Source organism: Felis catus, chromosome C2 (assembly GCF_018350175.1).
Source record: "Felis catus isolate Fca126 chromosome C2, F.catus_Fca126_mat1.0, whole genome shotgun sequence".
In the NCBI taxonomy this organism is placed as follows: Eukaryota; Metazoa; Chordata; class Mammalia; order Carnivora; family Felidae; genus Felis; species Felis catus.
The window spans coordinates 156,740,682-156,763,334 of NC_058376.1; the positions used below are offsets into that span (position 1 = coordinate 156,740,682).

At 39.0% G+C, this 22,653-nt stretch overlaps 1 protein-coding gene across 41 annotated transcripts in view; it reads right to left on the minus strand.

Annotated features, from left to right (window-relative positions):
* The window catches only part of CLASP2 (cytoplasmic linker associated protein 2), a 179,385-nt gene that overhangs the window by 41,267 nt on the left and 115,465 nt on the right, over nt 1–22,653 (minus strand). For 9 of the 41 annotated variants that reach the window (XM_045037927.1, XM_045037930.1, XM_045037933.1 and 6 more), the window contains 9 exons: nt 19,653–19,715; nt 18,568–18,674; nt 16,923–16,946; nt 15,277–15,521; nt 12,856–12,919; nt 9,863–9,865; nt 2,072–2,235; nt 1,242–1,320; nt 1,065–1,115 (listed from right to left, as the gene is read on the minus strand). In XM_045037927.1, coding sequence (XP_044893862.1) covers nt 1,065–1,115; nt 1,242–1,320; nt 2,072–2,235; nt 9,863–9,865; nt 12,856–12,919; nt 15,277–15,521; nt 16,923–16,946; nt 18,568–18,674; nt 19,653–19,715 — 800 coding nt within the window. The remainder of the gene's footprint in view (nt 1–1,064; nt 1,116–1,241; nt 1,321–2,071; nt 2,236–9,862; nt 9,866–12,855; nt 12,920–15,276; nt 15,522–16,922; nt 16,947–18,567; nt 18,675–19,652; nt 19,716–22,653) is intronic. The other 32 variants (XM_045037947.1, XM_045037957.1, XM_045037952.1 and 29 more) reach the window with 13 other exon arrangements.

The window sequence follows — 22,653 nt, forward strand, 5'->3', positions numbered from 1 at the left end:
GCCTACTCCCTGGTACCTAAATCATAATCCTTACTACAGTTTATCATGCATTATAATAATGATAAGAAATTGTAAGTTTTATATTCCTAGGAGTGCCTTGCACAATGTCTAGAACAGAGAATGAATTCAAAACATATTTATCAATAATATCAAGTAAATTATTCTCCTGTAGGTCACGTTTTAAAATCAAAACAGATAGAATCCCTTTCACAAAGCAGCTCTGAGAAATTAACATTATGTCGAGTCTAAGTCAACCCTGGTAACAAACATAATTGTGAATTTTAAGGCAAAATCATATTCAGAAACTTAAAGGAAAATTGATCATTGGCAACAATGCTTGTAGAAATATATTTCGTGCAGAAGAGAGCAGAAAAACGTAAGGCTTTTAAATGCACATATGCTTGTTATTTCCCTGACTTTAATCTCATTTAATAAAACTAAGAAAACATCCCTACTAAAGAATTTAGGGGCTTATTATTTTTTCTTTTATGTTTAAGTCACAAATTGGAATCCACCTCGTTTTCACATAAGTTAACTAGAAAATGTGTGCTAATAGCAATTGAGAAAGTTAACCCCGACTCTAAATTTTATGCACACATTAGAAATATCACATTGCACAAAGAAGAAAAAAGTTATCGTTTCAGTTAAAGAGAACTGGAGAACCGTAGGGAGATTAAACTTAAAATTTTTTGTTTACTAGAATAAATACATAGGCAAAACTGACAGTTTGCCCAAAATACCTATTTAAACTTCTACACTTAAAAAAACAACTGGGAAATCACAAACATAAGATGAGAGAGGACTTTATAGAACGAGTCTGCATTACCAGCTTAGAGTTAGACGGCCATACTTGTGCTGCCTTCTAAATGGAGATCCCCAGGAAGCTTCTCCCAGAGACAGTCTGGCATTTGAGCCACATTTGAAACAAAATCTGTGCATGCTTAAAGTGAGGCTTACAGAGGTTAGTAGTTGAAAACAGATGCACACAAACATTCTCTGCAACACGGCAGCGTTTTTAAAGAGAGTCAAGAAAAGAAATAATGCAGATTAAAACAAAAAAAAACCTTGGAGCTCCAAAAAGAGTGAAGCTGGTCCCGAAGCGCTGGCTTGAGTGTCTGAAAGTTCATAAAACAAAATCCACTGATGGAACAGTTTCTTATTAGACAGAAATATAAACGTCAACATTATTAACAAAACGCTTTAATTCCTTACAATGTCTTCGAAAGACTGCAAATTTTTACCTTCAAGCTTGGTGTTTGGGTCTGATCAACTGTAAATCTCATTAGAATATTGAATTGAAGATCATTTGGAAAAGATTCTCTGAAATAAGGAAAGAACAAAGCAGAACAAAAATTAATCAAGTAGACGTTTAGCAAACTAAACAGAAAGCTATGCTTACTACCAAAACATCACATCACTCAAAGAGCACGACAAAGCAGTGTCTGTGAGTGGTACACAGTCTATGTCAGGCAGCACACAAGCTGTTCCCAGAACAATCTGAGCATCTGAATCTATGCCCTACTGGTGCTTAAAAACCAACACTACAGTGATAACGGTCTATCTTGCTTCAACTGTGCATGTAAACAGAACATTCTGCAAGTTGACATGATCAGAAATGGCTCCCTAGACCTAGTATCTGAATTCTTAGACTCACCTCAACAATCTATCTACACAAGAAAGTAGAAATAGATCACTGGTTCAACATCATCTGAAGAAAGATTCTGAATGTTTAAGTGCATAACAAAACATTCTTTTTAAATTTAGGAAATATTTTTTTTTTTTACATTAGATTGAATAAGATCTTGAACTCTATTTTGAGTATCTTAAGTAAGATAAAATACGACCTTGAGTTACTCAACTAATGTTCATGACAGTTTTAGATAAGAAAGGCAGTGTTTGATTTAAGGACCATTGTTGCATTAAATATATCATGTGAACGAGCATGATTAATAATTTTCAAATGAAGCCCATGCAGCATAAATGGATTGAAAGTACTCAGAAATCGAAACAGAGAAACTAAACACTCCTGATTACTACTGGATAAACTGGAAATAGATGAAGAAACTATTACCTTGTAACATCAAGGGCTTTCTGAACTTTTGCCTGAACAGACCCCAGCAAATCAGCACCCATTTTTTTTAAGAGTTGAGTCAGCAGTACAAACAACCAATCTTGAAGATCATCTTTGTGGACTTGTATGAAATCCACTAGAGTCTCCAAGAACATGCTGAATACCTACGGTGGGTAAATGGGGAAGGGGAGAGAAAAAGGAGGAAATATTGACCTCTATGCTTCATTCAAAACCGAAATAGAAAGGGAATACAGGAATCAGAGGCACAGCGATTGGCAGCCAAGCGGAAAAACAATCTCTCTTGCTTTTCATTGGACTCTGTGATACAAGAGTACGTTTGAAATGTTATCCAACTTCTGCCGAAGTTCAACAATTAGCTATTCCATGCAGCATCACTTGGTAAAGAAACTTTGGCCACAATGGCTGGCACACCTAATGATGTCAATGATGCCATAGCTTAATCTGGTTCAACCGAAATCCGAGGTAATCTGAAATTTCGGGCAAGGAACTACCTACTGATAGCCTCACCAGGCCTCAGCTCTTTGAAGGAGTGGCACTGAGTTAATCAGAGGGGGACTATGCTGACAGCTACCTTAAAATATAAGAACATCCTGACATATTGGGCTAATTGGAGACTCCTACATTTCTCAATAGGTCAGTTGTCACTCATTTTTTTGGCATGAGATCTATTATTTATTAAAACTCCCCAAACATAATTTTAACTGATCTGGAATAAGTATAACTGTACCTAAAATAAAATAAATTCAGGACACAACTCTCCATCTTCATTTTAGTGATTTCTAAAAAAATCCTAGATGGCTATTAGTCTCCATTTCTTTTGATGGGTTTTGTACTTGGTTCCAGTATTTATGTATTAGTTTAAAAAACTTTATAAGATAAAAAAAATTTAAGGAAAGGAATGCTAATATTCTTAAGTAATGCATCTCATTAAAATACTTAGGAAAAATGACCGACACTAAGGTATATCTCTACAAGAAATTCAGCACCATAGTGGAGAATTTATTTCCAGGTAAAGAAAAAAACTCTTAGGACAACGTCAGGCATTATATTATGAGACAACTTATAATCACAACAGACCATAAAAACTATAGTTTAAAAAAGTTAATAATCTCAAAACTTTGCTAATTTGAGAATTAAGGAGTTTTGCTCAATATATATCTTATTATTGACTTTCCGTTATTCAGTTATACACAAACTCCCATTTTTTCTCTTATGTTAGAAAATGAAGGATTTTCCTGACCAGAATTAGAACTAAGGCTTCATATTTGACCCCGAGTTAGAAAAGAATACACCTTAGCTCTGTGCTCAAATGTACTCTAATTATAAAAGCAGGAACTATGACTACTTAAAATTTTCTAACACCGTCCGATCCCCAGGCCATATCTCTTCAACACTGCTCTTGCCTACAGGGCAAAATCATTAACTTCCACCCCACTTCCCCCCAAATCTGGCTTCTCTTAGATATAAAACTTGGCCCACTGACGAGTAGCTGCTGGCTGTCTCCTCAGAGTCTGGCATAAAGTGGAGGAACCCCACTAAACCCACTCTAGAGCAAATGCATGTATCTAACTTAGTACTCACTCTTACTGGTACCTGGCAAATCAGTCCAGTGCTGTGCTGGAGTCAGTGGGTACTCGCCTAGAAAGCTGATTGCTAAGTGTATAGGAATTTTGTAAGCTGGCTGGTACCTTGAAATTGGCCATGGTGGGAGTATCCACACGTCAGAAGTTACAGCAGACACTACACACTGGCGCTTCTGGTCCATCCCCTTAAACCTGCTTTGCCAGGCACAGCACTCTAATTCTCTGATTCACTTTGAATCTTGTTTCAACTCCTGCCTCTTTTCCTGAAGATTCCAACTTTAAGCTTTCACTACAGCAAAGCTAACATTAGAATGCCTGAATCAATTCTCATTTTATCTGGTTCTCAGGAAACCGAGAACCAGAAAATTACATGACTTGCCCAAAGCTTCCATAGTGAAAGGTTGGATCGGGACTCAGAGCTAAGTCGCTACGTTTCCCACTGTGTTCCATCCACTCTATTATGAGATGACTTACCTCATTCACTTTACTGTCATTCAACATAAAATTCTCCACGGACATCCCCCCACCCCCTTTGATTTCCTCTACAGCCATCCTTCTAATAATCGTTTCTACAAGGGAGAACCAATTTTATTCCTCTTTAAGACTAATCTTTCTATTCTGGATTCTTGTTCTCTCCCCTCTACTATCTTTACTCTTTTATTCTCAATCTAAATCCCTTGCTTACAGCTGCAGAAGACAATGTCTCACGGATTTCCCCTTCAGTTTCCCTCCCACCCATCATCTTCTCACCGTGAAATGTAGCAGCTTTTTCACTAGCTTAGTATGCTTGGCCATTCTGGAGCTTCCACTGCTTTCCTCTTATTATTTCCCGTCTTTCTTTCATTCTAGTTGCCAGGCACTGTGCTTCTCCATCCTAAATGTGTGGCGATGAAGAGCTAGTCTTCTTCCTGATTCTCTTTTCATCCAAAGTGTGACCTTAACAGACCCTCTCTGATCTAGCCTACTAGGCCCCATGACCTCGAGAACAGTTCTCTTGAGGCCTTCTCCAAATCCGTCCGTCACACTATCACTTTAGGCACCTCGCCTTTCTACCTCAGGTCTGGATTTCTAGAACAAGCCAGGTAAGCACGCGTTCTAGGCTTTGCAGGCCATATGGTGTCTGTCACAACTACTCGACTCTGCCACTGTAGCACAGCTGCAGACAGTATGCACATGAGTGTGCACAGCTGTGCTCCACAGAACTTTATCTACAGAACAGGCAGCAGGCCAACGCGTGCCTGCTTTCTCACCTCCAGACGGGTGCCATCCTGGGAGAAAAAAAATCCTCCACTGTCTATACAACAGTGTGCAGAATGACATCTCAAATGCTCAGACCAGGTTCTAACTCTCCAAACTGATCTCAGACTACCTGGCAACATACGGTCTACTGTTCCTGAGCACATCTCACCACACTCCTAATTTCCTACCAGACTTCCTCTATTTATACACAGCATGTGACTCACTACAAAGTTTGCCACTCATGTTCCCGCCAAAGAGCTTCTCAGACCACTTTAGGATATAGCCACCGATCTTTCCTTCTTGGAAGCTGTTGTGGGACTAGCTCTATGGTGCTATTTAGCTTTTTCTGTATTTATATTATCTTCCCATTTGAAACACAGAACACTTGAGAATGAAGCCTCTGTTTTTGTATAGTTGTGCATTACCAATTAGAACCAAGCTCGCGGTTTACCAGAGGCTGAGGACTGAGTAAAAAGTTGTTCAATCAACGTGTAGGAAAAGTTCCTTAAAGGGAAAGGATCTTCTATTAAGCGGAAATTTACCCTGTAATTGGTAGCCAGCCCTCTGTTCTCATTGGCAAGGGAAGATGCACAGGATCTTCCCTTCATCCCGGCCAAGGTTAACCTCCTCCTCTCTTCTACACACTTTCTGACATCTCCCACTTCTCGGGACTCAGGGTAGTCCTTCCCAGGAGCCCCAACCATCTCACGCTGCCATATCCGAAGTTTATGCTCCTGACAAGATCTGAACTGCTATTTTCTTCAAGAAGACTTCTCTGATCTCCTGGGTAGAAATTTCTTTTGATAGAGTACAGATGCCCAAAAAAGTAGACATGTTGTCTACAGTACTCCACACAGAGAATTCTACTACTGTTTTTCAAAATACATCCTATCAGTGGTACTTACTAAGTGACAACATACACGCCTGTATCTATCGATCTATCTAAAGAGTTCACTGCCACATCACAAAGAGTTCACTGCCAGATGTTGATATCCTCCCATGACCTTATCTAAAATTAAAGAAGAAAATGGAAAGTAGATATGCTAATATTAGGGTTAAAAATTTGATTTCAGAAAAGAAATCTGAGACCCACTGCTCCATAAACTGTTTTGTTTGCTTTTATGGAATGACATTTATAGAATACTAGAAAGTACATATGGGGAGATTGGGACTAATTATTTTTTTAGTAACTGCAAAATTTGGGAATTACTTTTTTAAATAATTCAATGCAACCAACCTTCAGTGGAATCGATTTATAATTCCACGTATCTCACACCTGTAATTTACTAGAAAACAACTAGACCACTGGAGCTATTACAGTTGAGGTGGTCTTTTCTTAATCTCACTTATGTCTTAGGTGTGCCAGTCATCAAATACAGAACAGAAGAACATCATCAAATTAGATTAATTAGTAGATTAAGAAGCACATCTCCAAACAGAATGACAGTTTGCATAACTGCAAATAGCATTTCGTGGATTGCAAAGGGTCCAACACTGCATGAACTCTTCGGGAGAGAAAATAGAGAAAAAGGGTTAATTTCACAGTCATGCAGTAAAGTTAGGTTTCCAACAAATATTGAACCAACTTACTCTCTATTGAGAGTTCCAACACAGGGGACAGCATGCAAAAAGAAAAAAAGAAAAAAAAGAAAAACACACAAATTAGTCGCCATCAATGCAAAGTTCCTGTATGGAAGAAAAACACTTAGAAAATAAAAGTGACAAATGTTTTTCAAAGTTTTGTGATAAACTCAAAGTAGTTTTTAAAACAAGAGTTAAATGAATAGTATGAGAGAAGAGTATGTGATTTTTCCTGTGTTTCTCCCTCACCTCCTTGCAAAAGCAATTTAAAACCAAAAACCAGAAAACCAACTTCTTTTCCAGACCCTAATATCCTTGAGGCTCAACTTCTAGAAAGAATCTAAGACTAACAGCCACCTGCCCCCCGTTTCTGAAGAGTGCCAGCATTTACGTCCAAAGCACAGCATCTAGAGTTTCTCTCTTCCTCTTCAGAAGCAGTACGTTCATAAGTGACTTCTGTGAAGGTTTAAAACAACCAGAGCTGTCTGGAAATAAAAAGGAACCGTTTATGCCACAACTTTAAATCTTGCCGAGGTAAGATGTCCTCCTGATCCTAGGACACCTCTGCTGCCTAGCACACTCTTTAAGAGACCGGATGTGACCTGGGCACTCAAGTGTGTCCATTTTAGTAGCCGCAGATTAAACTCCTACCCTAGCTATTCAAGACTCAAAGATAGGACCTCAAGAGGAAGGACTAGACGGACCATAAAATGCCAATTCACGGCATGCACCTTGGTGAAGGTGGCTCTTTTCCAATAGTTTCTTCAGAGGCAAATGTCAGAACATGTAAGATAACTTCTAGCATCTGACGCTCCTTACGTTTGAGGGGGAAAAAATGAGTCTAGAGCAGTCAAAATAAAAATCTTCCCTGATCTCCTTAATTTTCAAACTTATTTAGTCTTGAAAAACTTACATGAGTGCTTGGCTTTCTAAAGGCTTTACATATATTAACTCATTTAAATATCCTCACAATCTTACGAGGTACTACTGATTATTAGCTATTCATTACTATTAAAACTTGATTTTACAGGTTAGGAAACTAAGGCACAGACTGCCAGTAAGTGCTGAGGCAGCATCTGCACCTAAGGATCCAGCGCTGCCGTCCACACTTATCACCGTGTTGCTCTCTCTCTCTCTGGAAAAATATCAACAGGCTTTGAATCAGGCATTTGTAGCTTCTGTTCTAAATTACTGTCATACATACATCATCACTTATTCCCAACTCTAGGTATCTGAAGTAAAAAAAAAAAAAAAAAAAAAAAAAAAAGTGTAGCAAGTTACAGGCATATCAACTAACTTCAGCCTGCAAACTCTATTTGCCAATCCTGCCCAGCGTCTACCTCCACGGGATTCAGAGTGCTCTTTTCTGGCCCTTCTTTTCTGGGGTGTCTGCCTCATTTACCAGAGCTCAGCTGATACTTTAGTTGGACTCGGGTGTTTACCGTGAAATATATAAGAGGGGAGCATTCTGGGGGCTGGAGAAGGAGATCCTACATGAAAGTGGACCGGGCTGCCCACAAACTGTTTCTCTAAGTATCTTGTTTCTGCTGAGGACAGCAGGTAGTCTCGATCGTGTTGGGCGTGAGAACACCTTTTGTTTATCATGGCAGCGGGGTAATACCCAGAAGGTGTGAACACAGGACTGAAGTGTTGATTTCAACCTAAAAAGACATGGGAAAATCCACCTAACCAAGCTCATGGAATGAGATGTCTCCCGCACACTGTGGCCCATTCTGGGGGCAAGTCTTCAGAGAGTTTCTGCCCTGTGAGCTTTCAGGACAGTTGAGGTTACGGATAAGAGATTCCAGTTCAGAGTGGAGAGCTAACTCAGGCTTCAGGAACACAGAGAATTGTCCCTGATGTCATTTTTCAAGGCTATGAAAAAAAGTGCATGGCTCCTTTGGGGACACGGACGTAGTCCAGGCTGGGGTGAGAGTGAGGAAGGGACGACCAGCAAAACGATAGGCTTTGTTTGGGCGTTTTCTTGGGGACAACGAGCAGTCACCGCAGGGTTTTAAGCTGGTAGAAAAGATCTGTCTCCTGTGCAAAGGATGCGGTGTGGAGCAGGTGCAACAGGCAACAGACCACTCTGCCCCGAGTTAGCAGTGAGAACAGAGAGATGTTCAGAAGACTGAATGAGGAGTAAGTGGAGTTGCCAGAGTGATGCCCAAGTCCTTCCCTGGAGCAATGAGGGAATGGTGATTTCACGAGATGAGATAAAGCAACGCCGGAGTTCTGAGGCTGAAGACGGCCATGAGGCAGGAGACTACGTGCAAGAGAAAATATGGGCTGGAAGTGCACATCTGTGAGTCACCAGGTTCCCTCCCGCCAGTGGTAACGTAAGCTTCAGAGAAGGTACAGAATTAAAGACACGAGCCTAGGGCAAGAATCTAAGCAACACCTATGCTCAGCAGAACGAGCAGAGAGAGAGGTGCTCTAAGACGAGGGGTACGAGAGAGACCGGCTAGGACACAACAGGCACATCATGCTCCTCAGAACGACAGAAAAGATACGCTGAATAACTGACAGCAAAGTTGAAAGGCAAAAAGGAACGTCAACCAGCAAACTGGAATTTATGAGAAGTCCCTGGAAGCCGAGAGGATAAGACCATCTCAGCGAAAAATAGAATACTTATTAATGTGGCTAACGACAGCTTTAAGGTGACATCTCCTTCTATTTCAACCGGAGGAGAGGTAGAAAGCATGAGTTTATGTGTAGTTACAGTGGCTGGTCTGGAGGCAGGAAATGGAGTTTCTGCTTGATGGCTTCCGTTTTCTGGGTAAGCTAGGAAGCCAGGACACGTGCTTAGGACATAAGATAGGTTGGGAGGTGAATGGGCTGCAGTTCTGAGGACAGAAAGTGTTTGACATGGTCTCCATGGAGAACAGAAGACAAAGAGGAGGATTCCAACACAGCACTGAGCACTAGACAAAAACCACAGATCAGTAGTGAGAATGGCAGGAACACACACAGCTGATTTCACTCAGGGGCCAGTACAGTGTTTCCCTTCAAGAATCCTAACCTCCAACCAGGTGTCACGAGCTCCACGAGCAGATAGGTTCTTGAACCTAGGTTTCTATTACAGTGTCAATAACTTAAGAATTAAGCATCAAAAACAGGGATCAGCAAACTATGGTTTGCACAATGGTTTTTACAATTTTAAATGGTTAAAAACACTTTTTTTTAAGGCAATTTCGTGGGGTGCCTGGGTGACTCAGCCGGGTAGGCGTCTGCCTCTTGGTTTTGGCTCAGGTCATGATCTCACGGTTCACGGGACTGAGCCTTGCACTGAGCTCTGTGCCGACAGGGGGGAGCCTGCTTGGGATTCTCTTTCCCTCTCTCTGCCCCTCCCTGCTCACTTGTGCACTCTCTCTCTCTTCTCTTAAAATAAATAACTTAAAAAAAAGTAGACCTTTAGTATTACATAAAAAGGCAGTTTTGTAACACATGAAAATTAAAATTTCAAGGTTCATAAAGTTTTGTTGCAACCCAGCCACATTCATTTGCTTACATACTGTCGAAAGATTCCTTTGTGCTATATAATGTCTGAGTTGAGCGGTGGTGACAGAGATCAATATGGATGCAGATATTTACCATCTTGCCCTTTACAGAGCAAAAAATGGTCAACTGATAAAGAACAAAACTGTATTTGGAACGGGGCACTTGAGTGGGTGGCTCAGTCAGTTGAGCGGCTGACTCTTGATTTGAGCTAAGGTCATGCTCACACGGTCGTGAGACTGAGCCCCACATTAGGCTCCAAGCTGAACATGAAGCCTGCTTAAGACTTTCTTGCTCTCGCTCTTGCTCTCTCTCACTCTTTCCCCTGCTCCCCTCCCTCCGCCCCTCTTCCCAGCTCATGCTTTCTCTCCAAAAAAACAAAACGAAAACAAAACCAAAAAAACGCTGTCTTTGGACAGAAAAGCCACAACCATTGCCTGATCCTGAAGACGGGGCTGATGGTACTTTGTAAAATGGGGAGGGAGAAATCTGCTATTTTAAGAATATCAGGATATAATGCAAAAGCTCAAATCAAACCCTGACATTGTAAACTCAGCACAGTATGGTGACATATCCAGTTTATTCTTTTTTTTTTTTTAATTGAGAGGCAATGTGAGCAGGAGGAGCAGAGAGAAAGGAGAGAGAGTGCCAAGAGGACTCCATGCCCAGGGCAGTGTGCAGCCTGATGTGGGGCTTGATCCCAAGACCACAGATCATGACCTGACTGAAATCAAGAGTTGGATGCTCAACCAACTGAGCCACCCAGGAGCCCCATCCAGTCTATTCTCAATGAATTCCATTACTGGCAGGGCCTCTGACAATCTCCAAACAAAAGTCAAACAGAAACAAATGAATAAAAATCCTCCCATTAGTCTTCGCTGAACTAAAAAAAACCTAATCAAACACACCAGATGGGTAAGAATTATATACTGTTATAAAACCTGATGAAGAAAACCCAAAAAGTCATCTTTCTCACAACTCTAGGGAGGACTGTAGCTGGTTCTCCGAGTCTACTAAGGAAAGCCAAACATATGTGCTCGGTTCAGGTCCTTTACCAACATCAAACTCAATTTCCCTATTGATCTCTAACAGCCTCTTTTAAAAACCAGTTCTCTTTATTACTGTATAAATCCTAGCATCCAACTAAATTGTATCATTGCCCTAATGAAAAATAAAAAATTGTGACTTCGAGCAATAATCCAGCCCTGGTCCTATACCTTCCAGTAGACAAGAATTTTACCACTTAATGAAGATGTTTTAAAATTCTGTTTTTAAAGGCTGTATAGATAATTATTAAAATATTATTTATAAAACAGGTCCATCCAGATCACAACTGTCTTGTCCTTTGGTTTATATTGCCAAGAAAATATTTCAACAGCCAATTTGTTCAGGATTTATACAACTTTTGCATTACAGGGAGTCCTACAGCTGTAATTAGTGGTAGGAATGTAAGTATACAATGGTACAGTTATCTACATGCCCAGCTTGAAAATTATAAACTGTATGTACGTATGTGTGTATGTACGTACATACTTACTTATTTATAATCTCTACACCCAATGTGAGGCTTGAACTCATATGAGGCCCTGATTCCCAGAGTCACATGCTCTGTCAGTGGACCCAGCCTGGTGCCCCTGGAAGTTGTAAACTTTAAAACAAACTGCTTGCCAACTGGCCAACTGTTTTTTTAATCTTTGTTTTTAATGGAATCTTGTATTCTTGGATAAGATAAATATATCTTCCGATAGAGGATAATCTTTGAAAATTGTTTTAAAGTAGAAGCAATTTATCACCTTCAGCTGGATTTTATTATGTATAAAATGGGATTTTGTTATCTTTAGCGTTCCAAGTAATGAAAATCTTGAAAATAGAAAAAAATGAGAATGATATGCACAACAATAACGTGAAGACAGTAAAAAAAAAAAAAAAAGCAAAATTCATTAATATTTTTCTTATAATTTCCCTTCCACATCTCCCTCTCACTTAGGTTAGAAATTCTCATGTAGACAACTGGTAACCTAAAAAAAGATACTTAAAGTTTCACCACTGTCAGACACATTACTGAAAACAGAATAAACAAATACGTTTTATAACAGTACTATCCTGCAACATAAACCAAAATTTCACAGTACACATGCAGATTATGCCTCAGTATTTAAAATTAAGTATGTTTAAAAACTTTTTTTTTAGCAATCTCCACACCCAATATGGGGCTTGAACTCATGACCCCGAGATCAGGAGTCACGTGTTCCTCTGACTGAGCCAGACAGGCACCCCTAAAATTAAGTATGTTTTAATCAACATCAAAAATTAAACAATGTTCTGAAAATTTTTATGGACTACTTCAATAAATAAAATGCTTTTTTGACTGTTACTACCAAACCGTGGCCAACACTATATTTTGTGCTTTTGTGTTATTTAATGGCAATTCTTTTCTACACAATTGCTCTTTAAAGAATATATTCACGTTAACATTGCAAAAGAAGAAAACAATAAGAAGCTCACAGAAACGTCTCTTTTTGACTTACCCCAGTTTCTTTTTTTTATAAACAGTAAAAAGTTTCTAGTAATACAAATACATTCAGTTTGACTAATTCTGTGAGTTGTGCTTGTTACGATATCCCTCAATTTATATAGTCTTAAGACAGTTCCTCTTTGGAGAAGCTTAAAAGGTTGCCAGTGAACAATTTCTAAATTATGTATGACATCAAACAATTTCAATTGTGTTTGAAAAGATTATTACCATTTTGGAGCAATAATAAAACGAAAATGGCCTACAGTGCTTTGCTATCACTTTACTTTTTTTTGCAGCACACAAATGACATCCCATAGGAGTAAATAATCTTAAATACTAAAACATACCTTGCCGTGAGGATCAGCAAACATTCTTGTGAAAATTTCACATAATCTTTTCAGTTCAACTCGACTGTCAAAATAATAAAATAGCTAATTAATATCTTGCTATAGGAAGAATTCATTTAAAAGTAACTTTAGGGGTACCTGGGTGGCTCAGTCGGTTAAGCATCTGACTTCAGCTCAGGTCATGACCTCATGGTTTCCAGTTTGAGCCACCAGGCTCTCTGCTGTCAGCACAGAGCCCGCTTCAGATCTTCTGTTTCCCCCTTCCTCTGCCCCACCCCTGCTTCTTCTCTCTCTCTCTCTCCCTCTCTAATAAGAAAACAATGAAACCCAAAAACCAAAAAACAAAACTTTGGAGTAACCTTAGCTGTAATTAGCTTCTTACAAAAAGAAAGGCTAAAAAAAAAACCAGTCCTCAGAATCATAAAGTTTGTGGGACTTACTAATCAGGAATAAACACAAATTTATCAAATGCAACAATAATCCTGTTGAAACCCACATTATCTTAAAAGTTGAAACTTATATTAAAAGAAATACAGTTGTATTTCTTTAATGTAGCATGACAGGGGAAACTGTACAAATGACATTCTTAGCACACAAATTTTATCCTTTATTTTTATTTTTAAAAAACTTTTTATTTATTTTGAGAGACAGAGCATGCATGTGAGCAGGAGAGAGGGCACATGTGTGATATGGGACTTGATCTCATGAATGGTGAGATCATGACCAGAGCTGCAATCAAGAGCCAGATGCTTGACCAAATAAGCCACCCAGGCGCCCCTGAATTTTTCCTTTAATTTTTTTTTTATTAAAAAAAAATTTTTTTTAACATTTATTTATTACTGAGAGACAGAGAGACACAGAGCATGAGCATGGGAGGGGCAGAGAGAGAGGGAGACACAGAATCGGAAGCAGGCTCCAGGCTCTGAGCTGTCAGCACAGAGCCCAACGTGGGGCTTGAACCCATAAACTGTGAGATCATGACCTGAGCCGAAGTCAGACGCTTAACTAGCTAAGCCCTCCAGGAGCCCCTGAATTTTCCCTTTAAATGCGAAGATGTTTTCTTAAATTTGGCCACCTGACGACTAAAATCTTTCTCAACTATGCCTACTCCCTCGCCACTGAAAATGATATACTGAACCTAATATTAACCTAATCTTGATGGGGCCAGGAACAATATTATGATGATTTATTGCAATGATTCATGAAGTGTGATATACACACATTAGAATATATTAGGTAGTACATAAACATCTATTTTAGATCAAATAGTTCTAATACTTCCTAAAGTAAACATACAGCTAGTAAATCTAACCCTGATTTCAGTTATCAAGTCAGGAAGTAGCCCTCCAATTTTCCAGTACCCTCAAACTTATGAATTATCTGAAACTAGTTTTTTTTTTTTTTTTAATGTTTACTTTTTATTTTTGGGAGAGTGACAGAGAGTAAGCGGGGGAGGGGGGGAGGGGCAAAGAAAGAGAGGGAGACACAGAATCTGAAACAGATTCCGGGCTCTGAGCTGTCAGTGCAGAGCCTGACATGGGGCTCAAACTCACAAACGGTGAGATCATGACCTGAGCCGAAGTTGGACGCTTAACTGAATGAGCCACCCAGATGCCCCTGAAGCTAGGTTCTTAAAGGGGTTGGCCAGAGAAGTTTAAAACATTACAAAGATAGAGACAATAAAGAATTTAGGGGGAAAAAAAGGAAGTAAAAGCCATTAGGAAAGGAAACCAAATCAAGTCAAACCAAACTAAAAACCAATATAAAGTTCTGTTGCATTTTTTAAATTTTATTATTTTATTTATTTATTTATTTTTTTATGAAGTTTATTGTCAAACTGGTTTCCATACAACACCCAGTGCTCATCCCAAAAGGTGCCCTCCTCAATATCCATCACCCACCCTCCCCTCCCTCCCACCCCCCCTCAACCCTCAGTTTGTTCTCAGTTTTTAAGAGTCTCTTATGCTTTGGCTCTCTCCTACTCTAACCTCTTTTTGTTTTTTTTCCTTCCCCTCCCCCATGGGTTTCTGTTAAGTTTCTCAGGATCCACATAAGAGTGAAAACATATGGTATCTGTCTTTCTCAGTATGGCTTATTAAGTTCTGTTGCATTTAATACAGTGGTCAACTTTTTTTTTTTTTAAATAAACCAGTCAGTTTTAATTTTATGTACACTTTATTATTTTTAATTTTAAAAATAACTTGTTTCATTAACTTCTATTTGTGAATACAAAGTTTCCTTTTAAATAAAAATTTCTAGTTTAGATAATACAGATGGCCTTGGAGACTGGGAAAATATGTTGATAATCACCTTCTGAATTTAAAACAAGTCTGTTCCCATACGAATATCTTGAAAGTGTCCTGGGAACGAAGTTGCAAGTGCGAACCTGACAGGACAATTATTTTAAGATAATAAACTCACCTTAGCGTTCTCTGATTTTTTAGCAAGTTTTGTAGCCCCAGGAGGCCTTCTTTCCTTTCTGACCAGTTGGAACTGGCACATCTATTGAGGACCTCGGCCACATCTTCCGTCTGCCTCATGTAGGTAGGAATACTGCCATTTCGAGAGCTATAGGAGCGTTCTGAACAAGCACTCGATGCATCGCTGTTGGCGTCATCATCTGAATGCATTCCGTAGGATTCGTATCTTCTTCGAGCAGGCTTTTTCTGTTACACATAAAGACTCTCATTAGCAGTAGCCAAAAGAATGTACTGGTATTTCACAATTTCTATTGACCACAAAAGGGCTGTTTTTTTTTTTTTTTTTTTAAATCAGTACCAAGCATGCGTCTAAGCACTGCAATAATAAAATTATTATCAATGTTGTATCAATCGATAACTGATTTTATTTTCAATATTTAGTTTTGCTTCAGAAAACAGGTTTTAGAAGTTAGTAGACAATGAAATAGTTTTTAATGATGGGATATAGTGGAAACAGAATAAGACTACACGAAAGTTCATGTATGTAAAGTGAGAAGTGCTCAACTTGTGGGTTTTTCCTTTTCATGGAAACCAAAGAACGACTAGTATATATTATAGATGAACAGAAATTACTGGGAATTTGAGTTGGTAAGAAGAGAACATTACTTTATTTTTTTTGAATATTACTTTTTTAAAGGATGAGAATGGGTCAGAAAAACACGTTTTCCTATATGAACTTCTACTTTTTCCTGTGTATCTTCTCTTTTCTCTAGTCTCCCTTTTCCTTCAGCTACTGCTTCTCTTGTCACTCTTTCTTCCCTTGTACCCAACCCTCAAGTCTCCTAGAGAAGTAAAATACAGACATCATGAGAATGATGAGAACCTATTTTGCTTACTATTATTTTTAGGAGGCAAGCTCCTTGAGGGCCCTCCATGTTTTCCCCAACGTGTCTATACTGTCTATTTCAATAAATGCAAGAAAGTCCACTTAGATTCGATTTCTTTACATCTGAAGCTTACCGTTTAATATATGTAACTGCTAATTATACCTTGCATACTAAAAACGAAATGAGCAAATAGTTTATTTGAGATTTCCTTGGAGGAATTGGAGATACATCTTTATATAATCTGGTATTTGAATTTAGGCTAATGAACAGTGAAGACATTTCTATGAAACATGTTAATAAGCACAAGAATTTACAACAGTTCCAGATGGCTGTAAATTCTCCAAAGTATAAAATCTTACAAAAACAAACTTGAATTTAATTCAAAACAGTTTTATAAAGACATTTCCATCACTAAATGCCTCTTACTGATTTAGAGACACCAAGTTAATTTAGAATGTGATAATGTGCTATGTCCTGTGCTGGGCTCCAGGATCAGTCTTGTTACAGACATAAGTGTCAATGGTATCACCCCATCTGTATGGAGCCGTCAAGCTTAAAGGACAAGAACCCCCACAGGACATTCTATCCAACCAGTATCTCCCTATTAATAAGCATATATACAGAAAAGTGGGTGTATTAAAGGATCTTATTACTTCCACTTGAATATTTATTTTATAGAAGACTATCATCTGTTAAACTGATGAAGCAAAGGAAAAAAGTTATGGTATCATAAGATGTCAGAAAACAGCAATGTCTATACCTTAGTCCGTATGTCTCCTAAGAGCTGAGCGCAGTAAATTTTTAAAGAGAAAAATTGAAAATAATGAAGAACATTTTGCTAAACAGCACAATGAAGCAGGCATAAACAATGCCCATAATCAGAAACAGTAAGTTTTGTTTGTATACAGATACATAAAAACTGCTTAGTAGCAGAGTAGATCTTCAACCTTGGCAATATCCTTTAGTCCTAAGCTACGAGAATATTCCCATAACCAGTTTCCTAAAGAAACTAACATTTTCTTTCTAATTGGATCCTTTTGTCGTTTCCAAAGTTAACTTTGTTTCTATGATTTTCCCCAGGTCCAAATTAGGCTTAATCAAGTTTTTTTTCTAGAAGTTGATAGTTATCACTGGAATATCTAAACTATGCAAATAATGGAAGTAGACCGAAGGAGATTATTGGGATTTAGCTTTTAGCCCTGGTGGCTAAATACCCCTTATATAATCCAAACACACCTTAGTATTAGAAGTAATGGTTCAAAAATAACCCATTCAATTCATAAAACTTATGTGAGCACAATTTAACTGGTACATCTTCCATCTAAAAAGAAACTAGAAAACATGATTTAAGGAATACGTTGATTAGGAATAGTAAATTTAAAGCACTTGACTGATCGTCAGAACAAGATGTGATCAATATATCCCATGCCCAAAAGAACAAAGTTCCTACCTCGTTGTATTATTTATAAAAAATTAAATAACGGAGGTAAAGGGGAAAATTCCGCACTTACAGACTGTCAGTGCAGAACTACACATGTGATTACATTTCCTATACTACAGCTACGATCAGCAGATATTTTTTAAAAGCTTTTTCCAGATACACGTGGCATAAATTGTATTATAGCAACACTGGTTAAGAGCAAAGATGAGGACTTTTATAAGTTATGATGAGTAACTGAGTAAATGCTTCTTAAATATAGATGGGATTAATATAATTTGAAAGAGGAAGTGCAGACCGAATTGATGTGGGAGATTGGCAGAAACCAATTGTATTCACTGTTTCAAATGATACTCCCTTCGTAATTTTAAGTGAGAAAAACAACGGTGATATATGGACAGCACTCTTCTGACAAACTATCATGGATCTGTAGATGATGTTTTTAAGTCTCACTCCTTAACGTGTCAGGCATAACAAACCAGGAGGACCAGGAGGGCATCTTAATTATAATTTGTCTTGAAGTCGTGCTTCTCTCAGCTCAGAAAAATGCAAGCAAGCAAGACTAAATAAAATCCTACCCCGAACTAAAACAATGCCCAAATACTCCAAACGTGAAGCAAGCCTTGAAATGTATGCCTGCAGCGCACCCATTTATGTACTAAATCTGCCCTTACTCTTCGTGGACGACAGTGCCCCACAAACATCCTCATGTTAACAACATCAATATTCACATTATATTCCTGACACCCCATCAACTACTTCTGGCCCTCGCTTCAAATTCTGACCGAGTAACAGGGACCAAGAACTGGTGACACAACTCTGCCTTTTCCCTGGCCCACGTTTGATCTTCCCAGATTGGATCCACAAGCTTTTCCCCGTGACCTTCCCCACACCGGGGGACTGGCTTACCCACACGTGAGTTTCGTAATTGGAATATCTCTAATGAAAAGGAAATGGAGAAGAGTACCAAGGCATCTGCTACGGCCTCCTCCACGTCAGAGCCTGTGTTCAGGACTCGCATGGCACTGACAGAAGACGACAGTCGGCTCGATTGGCTCATCCCATACCCTGGACCTAATTCATCAGAAGGAGGAAAAGAGCTTTGAGAGAGTCATAAATGTAACAGCGTCACATTGGAAACTTCAAGATCCTTAAGGGGAGGGGAGGGGGGGAAAAAAAAAAAACCAATGGGGCAAAGCATTTTAAAAGCAATTCTGTATTTTCTGGGTACCTTTGGTCTTTGGTCAAATAAAATGGTAAAGGCAATTAAATTACTGACAGTGTATGGAAAATAAATTTAAAGAACAGTAGCTATGATACATTTATGACCAGAAAATAGAAGAAAGCATGGGTGGCTAACTAAGGGCTTGTGAATCTACAGCCCTGGCAATTAATCCAGCTCTATCAGCCAGGCAAATCTCAGCCATGCAGGTGAGCCATGGAGGAGTCTAGAACACACGTCAAACCTCAAACCAGTGAAGATGAGGGAACTCAGTGAAGCTACTCCAGTCTACAGGGAAAACCCGCCAATTGTTGTCTCCTCTCCGTCAGGAGAGGGTTTCATTCTACAGCTAAGATATGCCATTCGACATGTGTTAAGCACCTAGTGTGTGCCCGACACTCTGAGGTATGTAAAGACAAACCAGAGATGGATTGATTCTCCCCCTCAACTACTTTCTGCACCATCGTTTACAATTAAAACACTTCATCCACCATTTTGGTTTTTTTTTTTTCCAAAACACGTACAAAGATGAAGTACATAATTGAGAACAAAAAACAATTCCATGTTCAAAAATGACGTAACTTAGATTACATACACACAAAAAGGCTATCTGTCAGTGAGAAAAATGCTCAAATAAGGTTGTGGGAGGGGAAAAAGTTACTTGGGGGAAAATTAAAAAAAAATACACGGATGATTTATTATCTGACAAATCAAATTTAAACAAAAACAAAGTGATTTAAAAACACGAATATACCATTCAATGGAAACTGAAAAGGACAAAAATCTGAGATGAATGCACAGATGATAGTGAAAATGTACTCATCCTTCACCTGAGGCCCCGTACACATCGGGGGCGTAGAGGGCACCAGTAGATCTGGAATGGTGTCTGGAGGCTGGAATAACAGGACCATACAAACCTCATCTATTACCACAGAAACAAGGAATAGTGGCAGCACTATAGTCAGGCAAGGAGACTTAGTCAACACTGGTATCACTAGTAATAGGTAAGGATCAGAATACTGCCAAGCAAGGCAACTGAACATCAGCACCGTAACATTATCCTCGACACACAGAAGATCTTACACCTAAGGGGACAGACACAAGCCCACAGGAGACAAAAAAAAAAGCAAGTATTCAAATGGAAGGAAATGTCGAAAGTACAAGCATGAGACAAAAAAAATGAACACCGTAGTTTAAAAAAAAAAAAAACCACCATGGTAACTAGTAACCAATAATACACCTAAATCCTTTAGTCCCGAACCCAATGAGGCAGGTATTACTGTTCCATTTCATAGATGGGCAAATTGAAGCAGACAGGGACGTTAATTAACGTGATCAAAGCCACACTACGAGTAAGTGATACACCTCAGTATCTGTACTCTTCCAAGGCCTTTGCTCTCGAACGGTACATGTATCATCTTCACATCGTTCAAAAGAGAACATACCTCACTTACGTTAATCAAACATTTTCCATAATGGTTCACAGAATACAAGTTCTGCATTCGGTAAAAGATTTAAATATCAAAGACATGTGAACGTAGAAAAAGGATATCAATAATACAATCAAAAGACCTACAAAAGGTCTCCCTATATTTATGTCATGTTTCTCTACGTCTAATTTTAGCATATTTTAAGTTTCAGACATTAAAACCCCGATTTTCACAATACCATAAAGTCCATCTTCTTCCTACATAAATATTAAAGATTCATTTTAATATTTAATGAAATAGATTACTCATAGTTAGAAAGTTACTCTTCTTCAGATATATATATATATTTTATTAAAAAATTTTTTTTAATGTTTATTTATTTTTGAGAAAGAGAGACAGAGTGTGAGTGGGGGAGGGGCAGAGAGTGGGAGACACAGAATCCGAAGCAGGCTCCAGGCTCTAGGCTCCAGGCCCTGAGCTGTCAGCACAGAGCCCGATGCGGGGCTTGAACCCTTGAACTGAGAGATCATGACCTGAGCCGAAGTCGGACGCTTAACCAACTGAGCCACCCAGGTGCCCCTCTTCAGATATATTAATTAGAGCAGTTAAACTACTTTTTTAAAAAAAGTTTATTTACTATTTTGAGAGAGAGAAAGTGAGCAGGGAAGGGGCAGAGAGAAAGGGAGAGAGGGAGAGTCCCAAGCAGTGGGATTAGTCCCCAACGTGGGGACTAAACTGACAAACTGTGAGATCATGACCTGAACCGAAATCAAGAGTCGGATGCTCACCCAACTGAGCCACCCAGGTGCCCTCAAAACACTTTATTACATGAATCACTCTTTTCTTTGCCACTGGACCTTAACGAACGCAAAAATGATCAAAAGGATTGAGACAAAGGATTAAACAGAATGCTGTTCAAAACGTTTAATCAGACTCTAAAAGGTCACTGCTGTTGTTAATAAAACATAATACATAGTTTTAATGCTACCTGAAACAATTTTTAAAATGGTAACGGTTGACTCAATATGAACATGCCCAATGGATGAAAATTTGTGAAAAATTTTATGGTATCAATGGTGGCTGAAGGTAAGAGGTAAGTGGCACCACTCACATTCTTGTAGGAACATAAGCCTATTTTTTGAAACTTGGCTCCAGAAGTAAATGGAAACTAGGGTACAAGTTCCAGAGGAGTTCAGCTTTGCTCAGCTCTGATTTATTTCTGATGCTTTAGAGCCCTTACAGCGGCTCTGTGCCACAGCTGAATGCATAGCAAACTACGGGGCTCACTTGCTGAATGGCGACATTCAAGTCGGAGGTGAAAAAAGAGATTCACCGGGTAAAGCCAGTAAGCACGGCAGAATGCAGGCAGACACCACAGACAACGGGGACGGGAAGGCTAACCTGGTCTCCGAGGCGGCTACTCCTCACCCGTCTTATGAGAGGGCGAATCTGCTACGTTTACGAAGCAGCATCCAGATGTAAATAAAAGGGCTACAAAAATCAATTCTCCTAAAACTACAGGATTAAAAGATCTAATTTTCTTTAACCCAAATAGAATGTTTCATTAGAATCAGGAAAACAGCTTCCTTTAATAATAGAAATTTAAGTGATTTAAGTTGTCAAATGGAGGCTTTGAGGTGAATCCAGAAAATTAATGGCTAGCTACCACTTCTCTTTAAAAAGACCTAGTAGCAAGGCTTATTTTTTAAGTGATTCATGGTTGGCTATAAATTTCCCCTCATGTCTGACTACTGCACAGGTTTAAAAGGTACAGAAACAGATTTCGTTTTCTTCTTGATATCTCATGTTTTCTAATAATTCTGCAGTACGGCATTATGCAAAGACAGGTGTTACCCCATTAAAAACATCTAAGATCTCTGCCACAGAAGAACAAGGGAACTACTTCGAGGCAAGCAGTCAGAGCTTGGTCAGATGCCCAAGTGCCTACTGTGTGCCAAGCACTGTTGCCTATGTTCTCTCATTTACAGCTTCTTCAAAACAATCCTAACAAGTGCATGCTATCCATGTCCTACTTTTACAGACGGGGAAACTCAGGTACAGAAGTGACAGAGCCCAGGCCGTCTGACCCTAGAGCACAGGCTCTTAAACCATCACACGCCCACTCACTTTCTTCAACTCTTCAAGATGGCATGCTTACTTTATACAAACGTAGGATTTATTTCATTTTTAAACATATACACACGAACATATACCGTGTACATCTATATGCATGCATGTGTGCATATACACATACATAGTCTGCATATGAACTAAAAATGCTGTATATGACTATTGCATATGAGTTAAAAACATCTCTGGCAAAGCACTGGAAGGGAACTCTTCACCCGGAACTAGAACACACACATCAAAGGCCGAGGATGGCCCTCTCTGTGTCCCCAGC